At 36.0% G+C, this 20,895-nt stretch overlaps 1 protein-coding gene across 1 annotated transcript in view; it reads right to left on the bottom strand.

Annotated features, from left to right (window-relative positions):
- The window catches only part of LOC131060059 (uncharacterized), a 206,042-nt gene extending 185,477 nt beyond the window's left edge, over nt 1-20,565 (bottom strand). The window contains exon 1 of the mRNA XM_057993156.2: nt 20,233-20,565. Coding sequence (XP_057849139.1) covers nt 20,233-20,398 — 166 coding nt within the window. The 5' untranslated portion in view covers nt 20,399-20,565. The remainder of the gene's footprint in view (nt 1-20,232) is intronic.
- Between the last annotated feature and the right edge of the window lie 330 nt (nt 20,566-20,895).

The following is a 20,895-nucleotide window of genomic DNA, read 5'->3' on the forward strand; positions in this document are numbered from 1 at the left end:
CTGCAGCGAAACCAATCAAGAAGCTCACCAAGGAAAAAAAGAAATGGCTAATGGATTTGGTATGCAGGGATGACCTCACAGAGGAACAATGGAAGAGTACGGGGGTAAAGTTCACACCTCCGAAATTATCCTCGGCACACTTGGTACCGCAAGAAGCGCTTACGGTGGCTAGCCCCGTGGGAGACGTACGACCAGTAGGGGTGCTGTTCCGAAAAATCAACGAAGGGGAACCACAAGCACAGCGGCGGGTATCATTACCACAGATCAGCTTGGCTGTACTTGCAGCAGAAGCCACGGAGGGTACCAGTACGATAGACCAAACAATGGCAGGAGAGGCCATACCAGGAAAAGACATAACGGCGGAGCAGGGAATTGGTACGGCAGACTCGGGTTATGGTACGCAGACATTGGTACGGTACCAGCAGGTACTGGTACAACATCGGTAAGTACTGGTACGGTTCCAGCAAGAATTGGTGCAACGTCAGCAAGTACATGTACGGCTCCAGCGGGTACTAGTACGATACCAGCATGAACATGTACTGGTATAGTACCGGCAAGAACTAGTACGATACCAGCAAGAACAAGTATTGGTACGGTACCAGCAAGAACTGGTACGATACCAACATGAACTAGTACGATACCAACATGTACCAACAACTACTAGTACGCCAGGTGTCAGTACGGTACTAGTGAAGAAAGATGAGGCAGGGGATGTGAGGTGCCAATACGGTACCTCACAGATGGAGCAAAAAGATAAGAAACTGTTGGAAGCTGCCCACATGGTAAAGAAGGCACGGGAACGACAGCTGCTGGCAGAAAAGAACCCAAGTCTTCACACCGGACAGCAACCTTCTTCTCCAGCCACTACAGGGATGCCTCCTCCCTCTTCTCGGTCCTAGTTTATGTTTTATATTTCAGCTCTTATTGTATTAGTCGTCTGGAAGACGACTACGTTTTTGGGGGGGCTAATGGTAGGGGTAAATAACTTATGTTAGTAAGAATAGTAATTATAATTGTGTTTATGTTGTGTTTATGGTTATGTTGTGTCGCCATGAGGTTCCCGTCGGGTAGTTGGGAGTTGGTGATGATTGGCAACTTGGCCAACCGTCGGGTCTATATATTGTTTGGATGGAACCTCAGCAAGGGAGATGATGTATGGATATATCCTGGATCAATCAATAAAGATATAACTCTTCTGGTCTAGTTGTTTATCATTATTACTTATGTTGTGACATATGAATGTACTGGTACATGAATAATTGGTACGTGTGGAGAACACTGTATTATCCGTGAGTTTTACCAACCTTACATTAAGGACTAAACAAAGGTGAAGGTCCAAACTACTAACACCATTAAGGAACTCATCAACAGATGAAGATGGTATCTAGATCATCAAATGAAGGGAGCACGTCAAACTTCACAATCGGGATGCAATCACATAAGAGAGTGCAACGTGGTGATGATCATCACAACTATAAAGCAAAAAGAAAGATTTCAAGATCAACATGTTAGAACATAATGTTATTAAGGATCACATCCTTATAACATTTATATATAATGTTCTAATATAAGGTTATAAAACCTTATATATTATATGCTTTATAAGCATATCCCATTTGAAATAATTATAATCTAATAACTATTAGATTATTAATTATTTATGAGTGGAGGTTATTGAAAAGATGTGACTAGTGAAGTCACCCTTCCTCCTATATTTAAGGAGGTTCTCTCTCATTTGAGAGGTGAGAGAATTTGGAGCTTTATGGTGAGTTGTATCACTATGCATATGAGGTATTATTGGCCATGTGGAAGTATTGGAGGAGTGTCCCCAGGTTCATGTCTATTTTATGATAGACTATATTTGTAAGTGTTTTTAATTAAATGATGCTTTATGGGGTTTTTTACTTGAAAGGGTTTTCCCCATGTATATCTTATGTAATGTGTACATTTATGCATGTATGATTCTCATTTCATTTATTTTATATCTTGTTTATAATGATTAGTATCCTAAGATCCTAATTTCTAACATGGTATCAGAGCAGGTTAGGCTATAGTAATCATTTTTACAAGTTGTACTAGAAGATAGTCCAAAGCCATTTGAGCTATGTATATAGTGTGTCATCTCTATTTTTTTTAAATCAATTTATCAAGGAAAAGTAAGGAAATTCTAACTATTCTTTTTCATAGGTGATATTTTCAAGAATATTTCATTTTTTTTCTCTAAAATATTTATAGTGCAAAAGATTGTGATTGACAAATATTTGATTATAAAGTGATTATGATGTTTAAGTATTGAATTTCATAATCTAATTAATTCAAAAATTGTTCTATTGTTAAAGAACAATATTATCACAAAAATTAATACTCCCTGATTTGAGTATTAATATTTTAGAATTGACAAAATCTTCCATATTCCCAATGCTTTCCCATCTTCCTTGGTTAATATTTTATTGATCGGTATCCTCCATCAATCACACCCCTTCATGTGAATTGGTTCTATTCATTAATCACCTTCAGTCCTTAATTGCACCCTTTCTCTTTATCAGTTTGTATTAACAAATATTTTTATATCATTATTTTTATTATCACTGTCTTCATATTATTTTTTCTTAATAATATTGATGTTATCCTGTAATTGATATGGACCATGAAATATAACTGACGGACATTAATAATATTATTCAAAAAGATAATGCGTGGACTGGATAGTTTGATGTAACATCTGAAATACCCCTCAAAGTATACAGAATGATATTATTTCAATATACGAATTCCATATATAGAAAATCATGCTCCTTCTGGTATAAGACTATTTTCCTAAGCAATCGATATCTTGATTCTGGTAAAGGCTCTTTAAAGAACAATCCGATTGGATTAGAAAACAATAGATAAATTCCACCGAGGATAAAAAAGATAAGAGATAGATATGTTCCTTCTGCCACCGAAATGCCAAAGGCAACTACTCTTGGAAGAGCGAATCCAAAATGGATAAGAAAATCCAAGATAGACTGAATATGTTTCCTTGATTTCCTATTGTTTGTTCTAAACAACAAACGACTTCTTAAGTCTCCTTGTATATAGTCATCGCTATAAACATATGAGTTGTCGTTCTAGGTTGAGGAGGTCGGCAACATCATTAAGGAAGTCGCTGTCACATTAAGGTCGTGGTAAATAAACTGGCCAATACTTCCACATATATCATTATATATATCAGAATTAAATTTTCCATTTTACAAATTACATTAGAAAACTTTTTCCTTTTTCCTTAAAAAATATAATATCATGGCAAGCATCTTCACGATTCCTTGGGAAGTATTCTGTAAAAGCAAGTTTTATATAATTTTTTGTGTCCTATAGAAGTGACCGTTAGTGAAAAGAAAAGAAAAAATCTTGGCCCATTCATTAATACGTATTAAAAATATTTTTTAAACCATAAACAAAACATTCATTAACATGCTGCCTTCTCACTCCAAAAACTATAGCACTCTCAACATGTAATTGGGATGAGATAAAGCTTGACCAACCTACTAATGCACTTGTTTATATACATTTTATTTTCTCTAAACTTCTACGTAAAAGATAGAGGAGTAGCTTATAATAGCATTTCAAGTTTTGTTTTTCATATATATTTGAGAAAAAAAAATGATACAGTAATTAAACATTTTATTAAAGTTATTATATTTTGATTTCGAATGCAATTGTATTTGAACATTTTTTTAGATTCAATCTTATAAATAATGATGTAGACAATTTTGTGATCTCTCCTTTTTAAACATATTATTAATGACATAAACATCTATCATATATGTGTATTATGATCTCAAAGGATATGAAAATGTCCTTGCTAATCCCTTTGAATCCTATTATTTACCTTCACAAACCTAAGCTTAAATATAAGATTCATTCTCTTTATTTATTTCTTTATCTATAGATATACATAAAAATAAACTCCAGAAGACATGTAGCATGCAAATTTAAGAAACTATGAGAAATATTTTATATATTAAAAACTCAATTCATATTTATGTCAACATATTTAAAACTCAAAATGAATTTTGAGATATTAAAATTTTGCATCTCTTAATACATGAGTTCTTATTCAAGAAAAAAAAATCCTAATATAATGTCAAAATAATAATTTTAATTGTGACTTTTAATCTTCTCATCGAAATATAAAAGTGAAAGCCACCTTTATCTAAAGGGAGTCAAATATCTATTGTGGCAATCCTTTCATCTATAATGAAAAGTAACATCCTAAAGTATTCTTATGTTTTCTTGTACACATAGCTACAATTCAATACCTTATGACATCAAGAATAATCTTCACTTGGGAAAACATTCTTGTGGGTGCTCTTCACTATTCCCCACCATCTTACACATGCTTATATAGCTCAAATTTAAAATCTTCAATTAACTCATGTGTAAATTCTTCAAAGGTCTCCACCAAACTTGCATATTTCAAATACGTGTAAATAATTTTATCATTAAAAGTGGTCAATGTAAGAAAAGCACATTGTCTATGATTAATGGAAGATTATGTATATATGAAGAATAGTCTTAAGGGGGGTTTCTTTCACAATGTTATAAGAGATGGTGTAGACTTGTACTTTCCTAGATCATAATTCCCTTATAACTGTTCTTTATAAGTGTTGATACTTCATAATTCCCTTATAACTGTTCTTTATAAGTGTTGATACTTCATAATTCCCTTATAACTGTTCTTTATAATATCTTTGATAGTCATTTAGTATGAGTGGATGTAGTAATGTCTCTTTATTCTATCCTTAATAAATAACTTGTTAGTGAGACATGAACAAATAAACAAGCACCTCATAACTAATGATGGTGTTGATCCTTCCATATAATGTTATAATATGTTTGGTGCATCTAGTCCCAATTACTATTTTCAAGTTGTCCTCCCAAATTAATTGGTATAATAGTTCTCTAAGTTGCATTACAAAATACTCATAAGTGCACTAAGTGAGACAAAGGGAAGGAACATCATAATTTATCTCCAAATAGTATTTTAGAGGATTATATTGATAATATTTCTACTTGTAGTATATTGATGAACTACTATCAAACTATCACATGATCATCTATTTATCCATAGATAGAGCATAAAATATTTATCTATAAAATATAAAGGCTATTAAAGTTCATAAGTAAATTAAAAATTTATCACTAGCATTTTTTGTAGATCAAAGAGATCTATTGTTTTAATTTGTATTTGATCTATTTTTCACACTATTTATAAGGGGTGGCTATCGCCCTTATAAACTGTCTGGGGAGCAAACCTAGAAAGGATAGCTCACCCGTTGCCTAATTTTTTATGTATCATTACTATATGTAGTAGCATGTCTATTTTTGTATTTTAAACAAGACAACAAATTATTCATTCCTATTCTCATGAAAATATATGTTGATCTCCTTTCTACCAATCATTGGACTATATTTTATATTTATAAGGAATATTATATGATCTTTGGCAAATGACAAAAAAAATAATATTATGTTCTTTCCTTGCACCAAAAATGAAGTTGATTACTAAGTTACTAACTATATTGTTTCTTCTATGGCGAGGTTATGCCTTCAAAACATATGGTGCAAGTACTATTACATGGATGGTGCAATACTTTAATAAGAAGACTATCTTCTATGTGTCCTTGAATCAAATGGACAAAATATGAATGTATCTCTTGAAGAATCAATATGGCCTTGAAGATTTATTGAAGAATTCCATTTGGATACACATGAAAGTACCATATTACTTTAAGTTACTTTACTCTTTCTAGAGAATATCATTTCTAAAGATCAAAATGAACATTGAAGATCATGGGCACCTCACTCAAGTGAAAGCATTCTATAATAAAGGCACCTTGAAGATCATGAGCACCTTACTCAAGTGAAATCGTTCTATAATAAAGACACTTTGAAGATCATGGGCACATACTATATATTGTAATTTTAGCCATCACTTTGAAATCCTCTATGCAGTGATTGGCTTTGAGGTGATGCCATTAAGGGGGAGTGTACATGACACCACCTAGTGGCTAAATCCTAGATTTAAGACCTAATAGGCATAAGACCTTTAGGCATTATATGCTCCAAATTCAAATAATGCTTGGCCTTAGGTGATGCCATTGAGGGGGAGTGTGCATGTCAATGACACCACCTAGTGGCTAAATCCTAGTTTTTAAATCCTACGAGTAGGCATATGTCCTAATAGGTATGAAATAAGACCTATATAGGCATTAGTAAGTCCTTTAAGCCCGCAGATAGGCATATGTAAGTCCTTTTTTGTTTTAATTACTGCAGGTAGGCATTAGTAAGTCCTATAGGCACATTTGTGCTTAAGTCCTACGGCCATTTGTAAATTCTTCTCCTTGTAAATCTTCCACTTGTAAAAGCATTGTATTAAGACCTACGGGCACTATGTAATGAACCTGGGGAGAGGCTAATTTGAGGGGACCGCGGCTCCAATATAATTTTTTAAGACCTCACAACATCATTTATAAAACACTGGGATTATAAATTATGACAAGATGACTTTCATGTAGTCCGGAATGCATGATCTTCATGTTGGCATATATTTGTGTCCCTGTTTATCACTGTCAAAGAAGACCTGCGTTACTGGGGTGCTTCATTTTTTCTTCTATGGAAATTGACATGTGATCCCCTATTAACACTAAGGGGGAGTGTTAGAACATAATGTTATTAGGGATCACATCCTTATAACATTTATATATAATGTTCTAATATAAGGTTATAAAACCTTATATATTATATGCTTTATAAGCATATCCCATTTGAAATAATTATAATCTAATAACTATTAGATTATTAATTATTTATGAGTGGGGGTTATTGAAAAGGTGTGACTAGTGAAGTCACCCTTCCTCCTATATTTAAGGAGGTTCTCTCTCATTTAAGAGGTAAGAGAATTTGGAGCTTTATGCTGAGTTGTATCACTATGCATATGAGGTATTATTGGCCATGTGGAAGTATTGGAGGAGTGTCCCCAAGTTCATGTCTATTTTATGATAGACTATATTTGTAAGTGTTTTTAATTAAATGATGCTTTATGGGGTTTTTTACCTAAAAGGGTTTTCCCCATGTATATCTTGTGTAATGTGTACATTTATGCATGTATGATTCTCATTTCATTTATTTTATATCTTGTTTATAATGATTAGTATCCTAAGATCCTAATTTCTAACACAACATAAAGATGATAGCGAATGCGAAGGACATGATCGGCACGATGATACATTAGCATACTTCAAATGCAAAATCCAGACAAGACATACATAGAAGCATTCAACATCATGAGGAAATCAAAGATAAGGAATTGGGTAAGTCAGCATTGTGAAGAGTTCATCACATTCAAGGCTTCATCATATCATCCCTATTATTAGGACTTCAAGTTATCATGGATCAACATCAAGTGTCAAGAGGGATGCAAACAACATCAGGATGAAGGACTTAAACAAGGATGCAACCACCACATGAAGATAAGTTCTACAACAATATGGCATTGCATGGTAGCATTACAACATGGGGAACAAAAATGCATTCCAAGCTTTATTGCATCATGGCGACATGAGGAAGTTAAATTGATCAAGGCAAGATAGGCAAGCAAGGGTAAAGAGTTTGATTAACCATAATGATGCTTCCCATCATCATCACACCAAGCTTGGAGATGTTGAGTATCAAGAGATATTGCTCAACTATTCACACATGTGATGAGGTACCAAGTCTATGGAGCAAATTGAGGCGGCATCTTTGTCATCACCGACCAATCAAGAGGCTCCACATCAACGTGTCCAAATGCAATGTAATTGACTCACCCATGGAGGAACAAAGTTCAAAATACCTAACCTCATTTTCTATTGGTTCACATTCAATATTGGGTGTAAATGTAATTTTCTCATTGGCTGAAAAGGAGTTGTTGTAACAAACCTTAATTAGGGTTTTCATCTTGTCATATCGGCCATTGATTGTGAATCAATCTGAGTCATTCATTGTAAAGAGCTATATATAAGGCTTAGTTTTCTTATTTGTAAAGTTTAACAGCAAGTGAATAGAGAATAGATAGTAGTTAGATCATTAGGAATAGAGTAGAGTAGGAGAAAAGGAGATTGTTGCCAAGACTTTGTTGCAAAAAGTATGATAAATTCATTGAAGATATGGTGAACTTTATGTGTTGATTCAACATTTGCATGGTCTCTACTTCTCATTTATTTTCATGTTTAGACGAATGGAAGAACTTTGTGCATGATCAATGGTGAAATTCGTATATCCATACTACTAGCATTTTGCTGATTGTAAAGTGTCATGCGTAGACAACTGGATCTTTTTTATTAGAGCTTAACCTCAATTGCTATCTCTTCATTGATATGCATTGTCTTGATGGTGTTTATGTCAGTGATGGTGGTTTGAACATCTTATGCTTACCTTAGAAGATCGCACTAAACTTTGTGGGGTTGTTGTTGTGCATGGTGAAGCAAAGTCTAGTTGAGTTTCACCAAAGATTGTCCATCCCTCTTGCATCCTAGGATTAGACTAGTTTCCTAAACCCTTATTCCTTTTACTATTTGTTTTCCAAGTTAAGTAAGTCTTCATGTTCTAGTAACATTTATGTTCAACGTAAGTCCCCTTTGAGATTCTAGCAATATCACATCACGCCATTGAGCTTATCCACATGTCAAGACCTGACTATATAAACCTTGGAGTTGTCTTAGTTGATCAAATATTTAGCATCCGAGGAGAATTCGATCAAGAGAGGATAGAATGTCTTTCGTATTTTTATTTATGTTACATAGTGCATAAAAACACATCAATAAGTCCTCTAAGCAAAAAGACCCAGGTCAATCATAGGACAGCTCCAAGAAGAAGAACATTCATTGTAATTATTGCCACAAGTATGGTCACATGAAGAAAGATTGTAGGCAATGCCTGGCTTCTGAACAGAAGAAGCAGGGAGGGTTTTAGCCAAAGGCTAATGTTGCAGAGCACACTGAGTAGACAGAATCTGCCTTTATGGCTAAAAGACCTACAGATCATAATAAGTCCTTTGTCTCATACATTGATTCAGGTGTTTCTAGACACTTCACTCATCGGAGGGATTGGTTCACAGAATACATGCAGTTCAACAATTCAGTGATTTTTGGAGTGGAAGAGTATACTGTTGTCGGCAAGACCAATGTTCAGATTCAATCTGGTAGGAGGAATTTAATTTTCCTCAATGTATACTATGATCCAGGCATGGAACTCAACCTTCTCTCTGTAAGTCAGATTATGAGACACTCCTTGGCTGGATGTTGTTTTCAATTCGCACAAATGTAGTATCGTTAATCAAGAGACTCACACTACAGTTGTTGTGGGTATTGAGGATCGTGGTCTTTATAGACTTGTTGACAGGTGATTCTCAGGAGCGTGCCATGGCTGCCAAAAGTTCTTCTATCAACAATCTCTAGCATCAGCGGTATGGCCATCTGAACATACACTATCTCTCTCAACTAGTTCGGGAGGGTCGGGTTGTTGGCTTACCTAAGATTTAGACTCAGAATCATGGAGTTTGTGGAGCTTGTCAGGCTAGAAAGTAGCATCAAACTCCACCTTTCAATGGTGATTCTTAGCAAGCTTCCAATGTATTACAATTGGTTCATGTTGATATTTGTGGACCAATGAACACTCCTTCAGTTACTAGGTCCAAGTATTTGTTGATAATTTTAGTCGCAAAATGTAGGTGTATTTTATTAAACAAAAATCAGAGGTGTTTAGCATGTTTCAGAAGTTTAAGGCCTTCGTAGAAAAAGAGTTTGGTCAACAAATAATAACTCTTAGGTCAAACAATGGGGGCGAATTTTGTTCTTCTAATTTCTCCAACTTGTGTGCACATCATGGCATCAAGTGTCAGCTTACCACACCCTACACCCCTAAGCAAAACGGTGTTGTTGAGCGAAGAAACAGCACAATAACTAAAATGGCTTAGTCTATGTTGGAACATAGAAGTGTTCCAAAGAAATTTTGGGCAAAAGCAATTTGCACTACTGTTTATCTTCTGAACTAGTCTCCCACACTAGCTCTGAAGAAGAAGACTCCAGAAGAAGCCTGGTCTGGCAAGAAGCCCAAAATCAATCTGTTGTCCTCATTTTTGGATTCTCAAAAATGTGACAACCCCTACAAATTTTTGCCTAAAAAGTGTCATTTTTGTCTCCAAGGCACGTTTTACGAGGTACAAAACTCACATTTGATAGTGTCAAATCATTGGGGGGTGTCTTTGCCATCATTGTCTAAGTTTTGGTGAGTTTTGGTCTTCCTTTTCCTAGCTTTCTGTGCAATTTCAGGTTTCAAAACAGTCACTACAAGTTGAAGGTTTTACTCTATGGCACGCTTCTCGAGGCAAAATTTCGACTAATCCTTGAACTGGCTTAATCCTCAATCCATCCTCAAACTACGTTTCGAATTTCGTCGAATTCTGGGTTCGTTTGCTATGGCTTTCCTTCAATTTCGGGTTTTAAAATCCCGACTGCAGAAAGAGAATTTTCTTCAAACTGCAAGTTTTGATGATATTCATTGTTTTGGTCTTTGTAGGGGAATTTTTGGCTTATTACATGTGCACTTTTATTTAAAAGATGTTACTTGTAATTTGTTTTAAATTTCTCCTTTGTTGTTTTTATCTTTTTTTTTTTTTTTTGGTCTTTTTTAGTTAAAATAGGGATTTTTTGGCTAAATTACAAGTAAACTTGCAGTTTGGTCTAAAAACCCCTACTTTAATGGTTTTTACATGTAAAAGGGCTTTTAAACCCCTATTACATATGTGCAAGTTATTAAAACTTGTTGTAGGGATTTTATTTTCCCTTTAAAAGTAATTAAAACTTGCACATCTCTCTCCAAAACCCGATTTTGCCTAGAAATGAAATAAAGTGACAATTTTAAACTTGCTATTTGGTCCAAAAAACCCGATTTTGCTTATAAAGTGCATTTTTTACATTTTAAACTTGCTATTTGGCCAAAAAATCCTGATTTTGCCCAACATGTTGAAAAAGTGAAATTTTAAACTTGTTATATCTTCTAAAAAACCCGATTTTCATTGTTTCAATGCATTTCGAACTTGTTATTGGTTCCAAAAAACCCGAATTGCAAGGAAAAACGTTTTTTTTTAGGATTTTAGGCAAATTTTTGTGGAGATTTTTTGGGAGATAGAAAGCGTTTTGGATTCCTCCCTATTTTTATGCATTTTCAAACACCTTTCACGCCACATGGAGGTTAAGATTGCTGATTTTTAGCTTTATAACAGCAGCCACGTTTTTTCAAAAAACCAATTTTTTTCGCCATTTGGAATGCCACGAATGAGCAATGTTATGAATCATTTTGGCTTGGTATACTAGGGCATTGAGGTTAGAAAGAGTCTTGGCCATTTTCCATGCCATTTATCATGCATTTGCTACCACGTTTTTCAGTTTTGGGCATTTTTTCAAAAACGTGGCCAGGGTTTTGGAATGCGGTTAATTTCTTTTTAAGAGTTCTCCTTCCTTCTTTCAAAGATTGATCATCTTTTTGAAGAAGGCATTTTCAGTTTGAAGCAAGGTTTGATTTATTTTCTTTCTTTGTTTCATTTTCTTGTTTTCTTGTTTTTCCTTTCTAGTTGTAAATGGTTGGTTCTTCCCCAAAAAATCGGTTTTTGTGAGAGAGATTTTCCCCTTGATATGCAATTTTTGAATTGCATTGTTCTTCCCCATTTTACCTCTTTACTTGTATTCGGAATTTTAAATCCCGATTACAAGTTGGATGAAAATAATTGTTCTTCCATTACAGATAAAAGATTTAACCATCTTTTGTTGAAAGTTCTTCCCATTTTCTTGAAGATGATCTTCCCAAAATCTTTTCATATTCATTTCCATCATCCGTACATACCATTCATACCATTTCATCCACTCATTTCTCACCTTCATTCATTTTTCCCCATTTAAAGTCTACCTGCAGTCAACCATCCATAACCCGAAATTGGTCCAAAATGCACTCAAAAAACACTTGAAAATGAGTTCTAAAGGTCCAATTACAAGTGCAAACTTGTAGTTACCCATCACACATATGAAGTTGCATGTTTGTTCCCCGCAATTGCAAGTTAATGCTCTTGTTTTCCCCACACATGTAATGCAACTTCCAAAACCCGAAATTCACTTGTGAGCCCATTTTTGCATCAATTTCTCTCTTTCCTTGTCAGTCCGGTTTGCACACACGATCTACCAAATCAATGGATTAAGACATGGGCCTTATTTTGCAAGCAAATTTCAAGAAATGGAGGACGATACAAAAAAGAGATACAACAACAATTCATGGTTGCGAGCATAGAATGCTTTCAAGACAAAGATGGTCATGACATGAAAAGAGGAAGGCAACCCTTTCCCTCCTGAAAAGATAGTACTACCCCAAGCAAGAAGACAAGGATGCAAGTTCCCGTTCCGGTTCAAGATGTCTTTACCAATCCAAAATACTTCAAGTTCTAGCATCCTGAAGCGACATGAAGATCATCACAGACAAAGGATGATGCAGTTAGAGTCGTGTCTTTAGACACATGGAATAGTTTTAGTTATGCATTTGTAATTTTGTTTTGACAAGTTACATGTAAAAGTATCTTTTGCAAAATGCAAGTTACACATTGCTTGCACTTTTGTAATTACATGTAAGGCAACTACAAGTTGTGTCCAATTAGGACTGTAGTTGGAATAAATCTTAGTTAGTTATTGAAGTCTCAGTTAGTTATTGAATGAGTCTTGGTGGTTGAGAGAATCTCTCAAATTAGTTAGGATCCTCCCACCTTTTTCTCAAGGCTCCTCTTCTATAAATACTTGAGGGGTCTATTGTAATCTTTATCTTTTGGAAAGCAAGCAAAAACTCTGCCAAATTTACAGCAAGAAGTCGCTTATGTATGTGAATTGAAAGTTTTGAAGAATAATAAAGAAGGATTACTCAAGTTTTGAGTCTTTGAGCTACATGTTTGAGTTTGAATCTTTTTATTTCTTCCATGCAAAGTGTTTCTAAAGGAGCTTAGTCTAATCTGATTTGAAGTCTTTGAGCTGCAAGTAGAGAAGATTAATTAAAATAGGAAAATCTCTAGAAGGAGCAGCAAGTCTTTGAGCTTGCGTCTATTCTTGAGGAAAAATTATTGTTTGATAAGAAATAGCAGCAAGTCTTTGAGCTTGCATTAGTTCTTGTCTTTGTGTTGAAAGGATAGATTATTCCAGTCTTTGAGCTGTTGTCTTTTATTCGTTGTAAAAAATTAGTATAGCAAAGGGTAGATAGGACTTCCAATAGTCAAGTCTTTGAGCTTGATATGGCTATCCCGTCCCGAAGGAAGTGATGGGAGTTTTTGAGCTTTCAGGAAACTTCATTTCCTTTCTCTCGTTTTCATTTGAAGTTGTTACCATTATTATACATTTTCTTGCTATCACTTTTCTAAGGAGAGAAAAGGATATAGGCTTGCTTGAAGAAAGAAGGAAGACTGCTGTCCCATCCTGTTTTTATTTCAGTTTTAGATAGATAGGGGGAGCCTTCCCTTAATTAGGAGAGTTTCATACTCACATATTGTGGTTGAAGCCACAATTTTGTTTGTTTTCACAAGTGTACAAAATTTTCAACCAACACAATCACCTAAAAGTCTTTGGCTCTACAGCTTATGTTTGGATTCAAGATGCTAAGCGCACGAAACTAGATTCCAAGAGCTAGAAACTCATGTTCATAGGATGCAGTGAAAACCACAAAGCATATCGGCTGATTGATGTAGACATTGATTGTCTCATATTTAGTCGAGATGTTTTTGATGAAGAACGAGGGCCTTTTCAGCTCTCTTCTCCTATTTTGAACCCTGGGGATCAGCCTCTAAAGGCTAAGGATTTGGGTGTTCGTCTTCCCTTAGATCCACCTGATGGGAGGGATTCAGTAGACTCTGCCTCTGAAGTTGTGGAGTGTCCCGGGCATGTTATTGCACCACCCAACTTTCCTCGGGAAAATGTTGATCTTCATCCTAATGAACTTGTTGCATCCATACTAGAATTAGATGTTGGTACTTCTACTCTCTGGCCTAAATGGTGGGCCAAGACCATAGGTGATCTTCATGATGATGAGCTCATTGAGGGTAGATCGTCTAGAAACAAGAGCAAATAGTAGCATACAATAAATTTTGCTCTCATGGCCAACATTCACAGTGATTATGAGCCTCAAACAAATACAAAAGCTAAAGGTATACCTGAGTGGGAACAAGCTATGGAAGCTAAACACCATAGCCTTCTGAAGAACAACACTTGGGTCCTCTCTGATCTTCCACCCAAGAAGAAGTCCATTGGCTGCAAATGGGTGTATAAAGTTAAGTATAAGGCTGATGGAACCCTTGATAAGTACAAGGCTCGACTAGTTGCTCAGGCATTCTCACAAAAAGAGGACATTGACTATGAGGAGACTTTTGCTCCTACAGCCAAAATGAGTACAATTCGGCTTGTCCTTGCCATGTCAGCCCATTTTGGTTGGTAAGTCCATCAAATGGACATCAAGAGTGCATTCCTTAATGGTGAGTTCCAGGAAGAAGTCTATATGATGCAGCCTCCAAGATTCAAGGTTGCCAGCAAAGAACACCAGGTATCCAGATCGGTGAAAGCACTCGATGGCCTGAAACAAGCTCCTCGAGCTTGGTACATAAACATTGATAAGTACCTCAGTGATCAAGGCTTTCAGAGGAGTCCTTCTAATTCCAACCTATATGTCAAAACTATTGGTGGTGATATTCTTCTACTTGTCATCTATGTTGATGATCTAATTATTACTGGTAGTTCAACCCTTTTGATCGAGTAGATCAAACAAAGTTTGTGCCAATCCTTTGACATAACAAACTTGGCACTTTTGCATTACTACTTAGGTGTTGAGGTTTGGCAGAATGATGGCAGTATTTTTATCTCTCAATCGAAGTATGCCAGGAGTCTACTTGATAATTTTTGGATGCTAGATTGCAAACCTGCCTCTACACCTATGGAAAAAGGGTTGAAGTTGTCAGATAATTCAAATTCACCTATGGTGGATAAATCCTCGTTCGGGCAACTAGTGGGCAGTCTCGTCTATCTCACCACCACTAAACCTGACCTCAGTTATGCAATGAACTACATCTCTTGCTTCCTAACAGCCCCTAAAGCTAAACACTGGGTTGCAATGAAGCATGTGCTAAGATATGTGAAGGACACTTCTGACTTTGGCAATCTGTATGGCAGAAGCAAAGATCCTAGACTCATTGGTTTCACAGACTCAAATTGGGCAGATTCTGTTGATGACAAGAAGTCTACATCTAGGAATGTCTTCAATCTGGGAACATGTACAGTCACATGGACCAACAAGAAGTAGCAGATAGTAGCTTTTTCCTCAACTGAAACAGAATATCAAGGAACTGTTAAAGCAACTTGTGAGATAGTTTAGCTTCGAAGGATGCTTTTTGACATGCACATGTCTCAAGCAGGTCCTTCACCCCTTTTTTGTGACAATCAAGGGGTGCTCAAACTTGCCAACAATCCAATCTTCCATGAACAAACCAAGCATGTGGAGCTTCATTGTCATTTCAACCGCTAGCTTGTTGAAGATCGGTACAGTTGCAGTATATTCCAACAAGGATCAGACTGCAAGCATCCTCACCAAGTCTCTGAGCCCGGACAAGTTTGTAAAATTTAGGAGGCAACTTGGTGTAGTTGACAAATTGACCATTAAGGAAGGGACAGTATTAGGATAATATTGTCATATCTTCTTATTAAATGGTCAATAATGTATATTTAAGTAGATTAGATTCTTTCTAATTTTGCTTTTAGTTATCGATTGTTTCTTTAGGAAACATCATCTGTGTAATTGCCTATATGTACATTCGTATTCTTTTAATAAATCATGCAATTACCATCACAGCCTGGACCCAACAAGGTTATGATAAATTCTATCCAATAGGTTTATCTACCTTAGTTTTGGTTAGATTGGCCTCGCTGAGCAAACGTGCCCACAACAATTTGTTTGGATAATTTGATGAATGCAAACACCAGTTTATACTATTAGGTCTTGCTCCATTTTACCAAAGAATTTCTTGGCATTGGTTTGTTTCATGTATTTGTCTCTCAGTGTCTTTACAAAGTTGTTTGGCAGCATGGTTGAACATAGGATCAGCAAATGGGTAGAAGCAAAAAATAAGGGAGAAAAAGGGCAAGCAATTTTCAGACGCAACTATCAATCATGTCATCACTTTGAGGCATATCATTGAAAAAGTCTGGGTGAGAAAGAGGAAGCTAATTGTTGCTTTGTCGATTTCAAGAAGGCTCTGACCAATTCCTTGGCACAAGTTACGGTGTAGAATGAAGGATCTTGGTATTCCAAAGAAATTTAGAGTAGCTGTCCATTGGCATTATGAAAGAAGTTTGGGTAAAAATCAGAACTCATGCAGGTACTTTGGAAAGCTTTAGGAGTGACATTGGGGTTAAACAAGGCTGCCCTTTATCTCCTACTCTCTTTGGCCTTTATATCGACAAACTTGAGGAGTGGTTGAATTTGAAGTGTGGGGAAGGGGTTCCCTTAGGAAAGTATGTTGTTAGACTTATATTGTATGCCAACAATCTTATTTTGATTGCTAGATGTGGGTATGCAAGTTAATATTAGCAAGACCAAGATCATGACCTTCTCCAATAGAAGGAAAAAAAACGACTTCTATTTTGAAGCTAGTGTCTTAGAAAAAGTAAGGAAGTATGTAATATTCCCCTTAATTTTTTTCTGTTTTATCACAAAGTTACATTCAACACAACACTTGTTAATGTTAGGAAATGAAAACCAAATGCTGCTGAAAGTAACCCTCCACTTTCTGATCACCGAGAGCCCAGCCTGGGAGGGTGAGAGCATACAGTGCTCAGGGGATCGTTAGGTGCTAGAAAACTGAAATTGATTACAATTTGGGCGGCAAGCCAGCCCCTTCCACTTTTTCAGCAACATAGAAAACCAGGAGACTTGGCGGTAAACCAGCCAAGGAGAAAACTCCAACACAAAACAAATCAACTCTACCGCAGTGTTTCAGCGGGAGGACTCATTACAAACAAAATCAACTCAACCGCAATATTTCAGCGGAAGGACTCAATACAACAAAATCAACTCAACCGCACTATTTCAGTGGGAGGACTTATTACAACAATCAACTCTACCACAGTATTTCAATGGGAGGACTTATAGCATTTCCTGATTACAAACATAGAAGGTGGCCAAGCCATCCTCTTCCACTTGCACAGTGGAAATTACAAATAAGATGCAACAAGAATGATTGATCAATACTACTGAAACAATCTTACAAAATAGAGATATGAGATTAGATAAGAAGCTTAATACTGATCTCAAGCAATCCACTGATAAAATCACACAACATTAAAGCACAACTTGCTGTTCTGAATCTGAAAAATCAATAACATGCAGAACCAGCCACACCTGGCAAAACCAAAAAGCTCACAACTCACTCAAATCAACACGGAATCACACCAAATCAAAAACAAATGAAATATATAGCTTAGGCGAACAACTTAGAACCTCAAACCTGCAACTTCAGAGTCCAGAGTCCAAGGCACGCATCCCAAGGCAGCAAGGAAAGGGGGGCCCAGCAGAAAAACTCGATCAGCAAGGAAAAACTAATTTCAACGTGTTGGATTCCGCCCTTTGGAGGACTTCATTGCCCATATGATGGTCAATTTTTGGGCCAATACCCACAACGAGATGATCAATAGGCAGGGGGATATGAGCAAAAGATTGCTTCAGCCACCACGTCCAGCAACACCAAAAATCACAGCAGCAACCAAGAAATTCCAAAACCACACTGAAACTGAATCAAACACTTCAAAAACATCACCCAAAAATCATCTATCCAGCTAGGTATTGTGTCTCAAGCACGAAATTGAAGCAACTAGGAAGCTCTTCCAACTTCAAAGTTCAATCACTAACCATTCTGGCAGCATAACAGTGTAAATTCTCAAGATACCCAAATGAGGAGCCAAGCACCTGTATAAATAGATTTCCTAGTCTGAAATTCAAATCCAAATACCGCCAAATTCACCCCTTCAAATTTGCATTTCATTTCCCAAGGTGGGCTCAAGCTAGGCGCCCCACTCATAAGCCATAAATCACGCCTAGAAGGAAAAAACCACGATTTGGCATGTAAATAAAACTTTGCCAAATAAAATAATGCCTCCACATTCACTTTTGGCATCCCCTTCATAAAATAAATATTTCGCCTAGCAGACTTAGGAAAACAACATTATACACAATTCTCAATAGAATGGATCAGGAATATAAATAATTAAATAATAAACTTTAAAGTAAAGTAATAATATTTAATTAATTCACTTATATCTCCAATACTGATCGCAGTCAAAACCACATGTGAACTGAAGTGAAGAAAAACACTAAACTGCACTGGATCGGAGCTCTGCCCAAGACTGCCAAAAATAGCAATACCTGAACTGACACTTACTAAAAATAGTAAGTCAAGGAAAACTACTCCAAAAATCCTGATCATCGAACCTAGAGAGAGAGCTCAGAAAACCCAAAAAAACTGTACTATCCGGTCAGCCCAACAACCACTTACTAAAAATAGTAAGTTCAGAATTCTCCTCAGAACTAAATGCATGTTATACCACCGAGAAACTCTCGAAAAACCCAGAAGGAATCCACGAACAAAAATGTAGAATTCCCACCAATCAGTCCTCAAATGGCTCGCGCAAAACCCCACAAAAATAGGAAACCCTGATTCTCCATTCCAATCAGCCTACGGGTCTCCGAAATAGGCCAATGGACCACTGCTTACTCCTCACTGAGAAGGGGACATTACAGAGTATGAATACCTAGGGATTGACTTCAACAACAAGCTCAATTGGGAAACTTGCAAAAGGAAAAGAACTTTGGAAGGTTGGAGAGCACTTTTCGCTCTTCAAAACAGATGCAAAGAGGCAAAGTAATGGGATTGAAAACTATTCAAATCCTGTTTGGGCTTTTAAATTCTAATGGTGCTTTATGGCTACAAAAATTGGGCTAGTAGTACTTCTGACACCAAATGAGAGAATTCAAAAACACTTGATCAGAAGAAAATTCAAACTAAAAACGTTAGTTCCCTATGAGATTCTTCTAGTTGTAACAGGTGTAACTCCTATTGAAGCCATTAGTATGCTACATCTTTTGAGATATCTGAAAAAAATTTGAGCATATAGAAACACGTCGTTGGCCCAATACTGTATTTAAAGATGTCTTGGATGAAAGAAAGGAGACATGGATGAAACAAAATTGTAAGTTGTCCTAATAATAGTAAAGGAATAAAGAATTATGTGTTGAGAAATTTCTCAAGATTATGTGGACAAAGGTGGTTGGGAGAAAGAAAAGGTATTACCTTGAAGAATTTAACCCGAACTTGGACAATCAGCAAAAGTCCTATATAGAGGCCAATATCCCTGAGGTCAAAGAGTTCCATTGCTTAGCTGAAGATTAACTCACATTGTCTTCAATGTGAAACAAGAAAGTGGAAAAGGCCAAAAGAAGTTTGGGAAGAGAGAGTTTGTATCTTGTGTACAGCAAGGACTGTAGAAACTGAAAAGCACTTTATTTTAGATTGCAAAAAGCATACAATGACATCAGAGACAGCTACATAAATAATTTAGCAGTAGCTTCTTTTCAAGATTTTTATTCAGCGTTGAATGGGTAGAGAGAATGGGCGAGCTCATCATCCGACTAAATTGCAGAAGATCACCTCTTCAAAATGCTAAAATAGCAGGGTCTACTGTCCCATAGGCTTCATTTGACCTCGTGGATGTTAAAAATCTTCTATTATATTCTATTTAGTATCACTATACCAAGCTTCTGAACATTAGTTAATATGACATTTAAGAATTTACTTTACCTGATTAATAAATCAACCGACAATAAATACTTCAGTCCTGGACAAAACAGTGTACTTACAAATCCAGCATTTCTCCCCAAAATTCACTAGAGAAACAAAAAAACTCCAATGGAACAATTTACCGAGCTACGCAAATTGTAACGGGAGATATCGAAAAAGAAGAGTAAAATGAGTTAATTTCTTGGGTTTCAAACGAGAGAAACACACACGAAACCCCCACAAGATTTCAAAAACAATGCATAATGAAAACGTAGCTTCCTCTAGTTACAAATCAAGTAAGAGAAGAAATATACCATTTTGAGAGCGCGAATGTTGACGAGCATACTTAATCATATCAGAGGCGGTATTGTCGGCAGAGCTACTGGTGGTGCTTCCATACAAGCGTCTTGTGAGAACTGGGTAACGTCTGCATCTTCTCGCCCATTTTGTTGCTACCGCTGTTGCAAGTCTGCTTGCCATTAAAATTCACTTCTTTTCGACTTCTATTCAATCATCTACGGACTGCGATCAAACATTCAAGTCTCTACCGCTTTTGAAACAATGAATCTCTGATTTTAAGTACGAAATACTGTCATCTCTATGCTACATAGCTTTTCAAAAAAGCTTAACATCTAAATCAATTATATTATTTTTATTTTTTTCCCGGTTAATTTGGCGAAGGAAGTGTGGTATTTTATGTTGATGATACCAAGGATACGATCAATTGTTGAGCAATTTCCTTATTTTTACACTCGAAAAAAAGTGTAATTTGATAAGGAAACTATATATGGCAAGGGTCCTTAACGAAAATTAAGGGAATATTTTAGAAAATAAAATTGTTAAAATAATTTAAGGGAAGAAAGGGCAATTGAGGAAGATGCTAAACTAACATCAATATAAGAGTAATCAAGTAATAAATTTCAAATGATGAAAAAAGAAGTCACAATAATTATAAAGATGAATTTGAAATGATGAAA

Source organism: Cryptomeria japonica, chromosome 8 (assembly GCF_030272615.1).
Source record: "Cryptomeria japonica chromosome 8, Sugi_1.0, whole genome shotgun sequence".
Classification (NCBI taxonomy): Eukaryota; Viridiplantae; Streptophyta; class Pinopsida; order Cupressales; family Cupressaceae; genus Cryptomeria; species Cryptomeria japonica.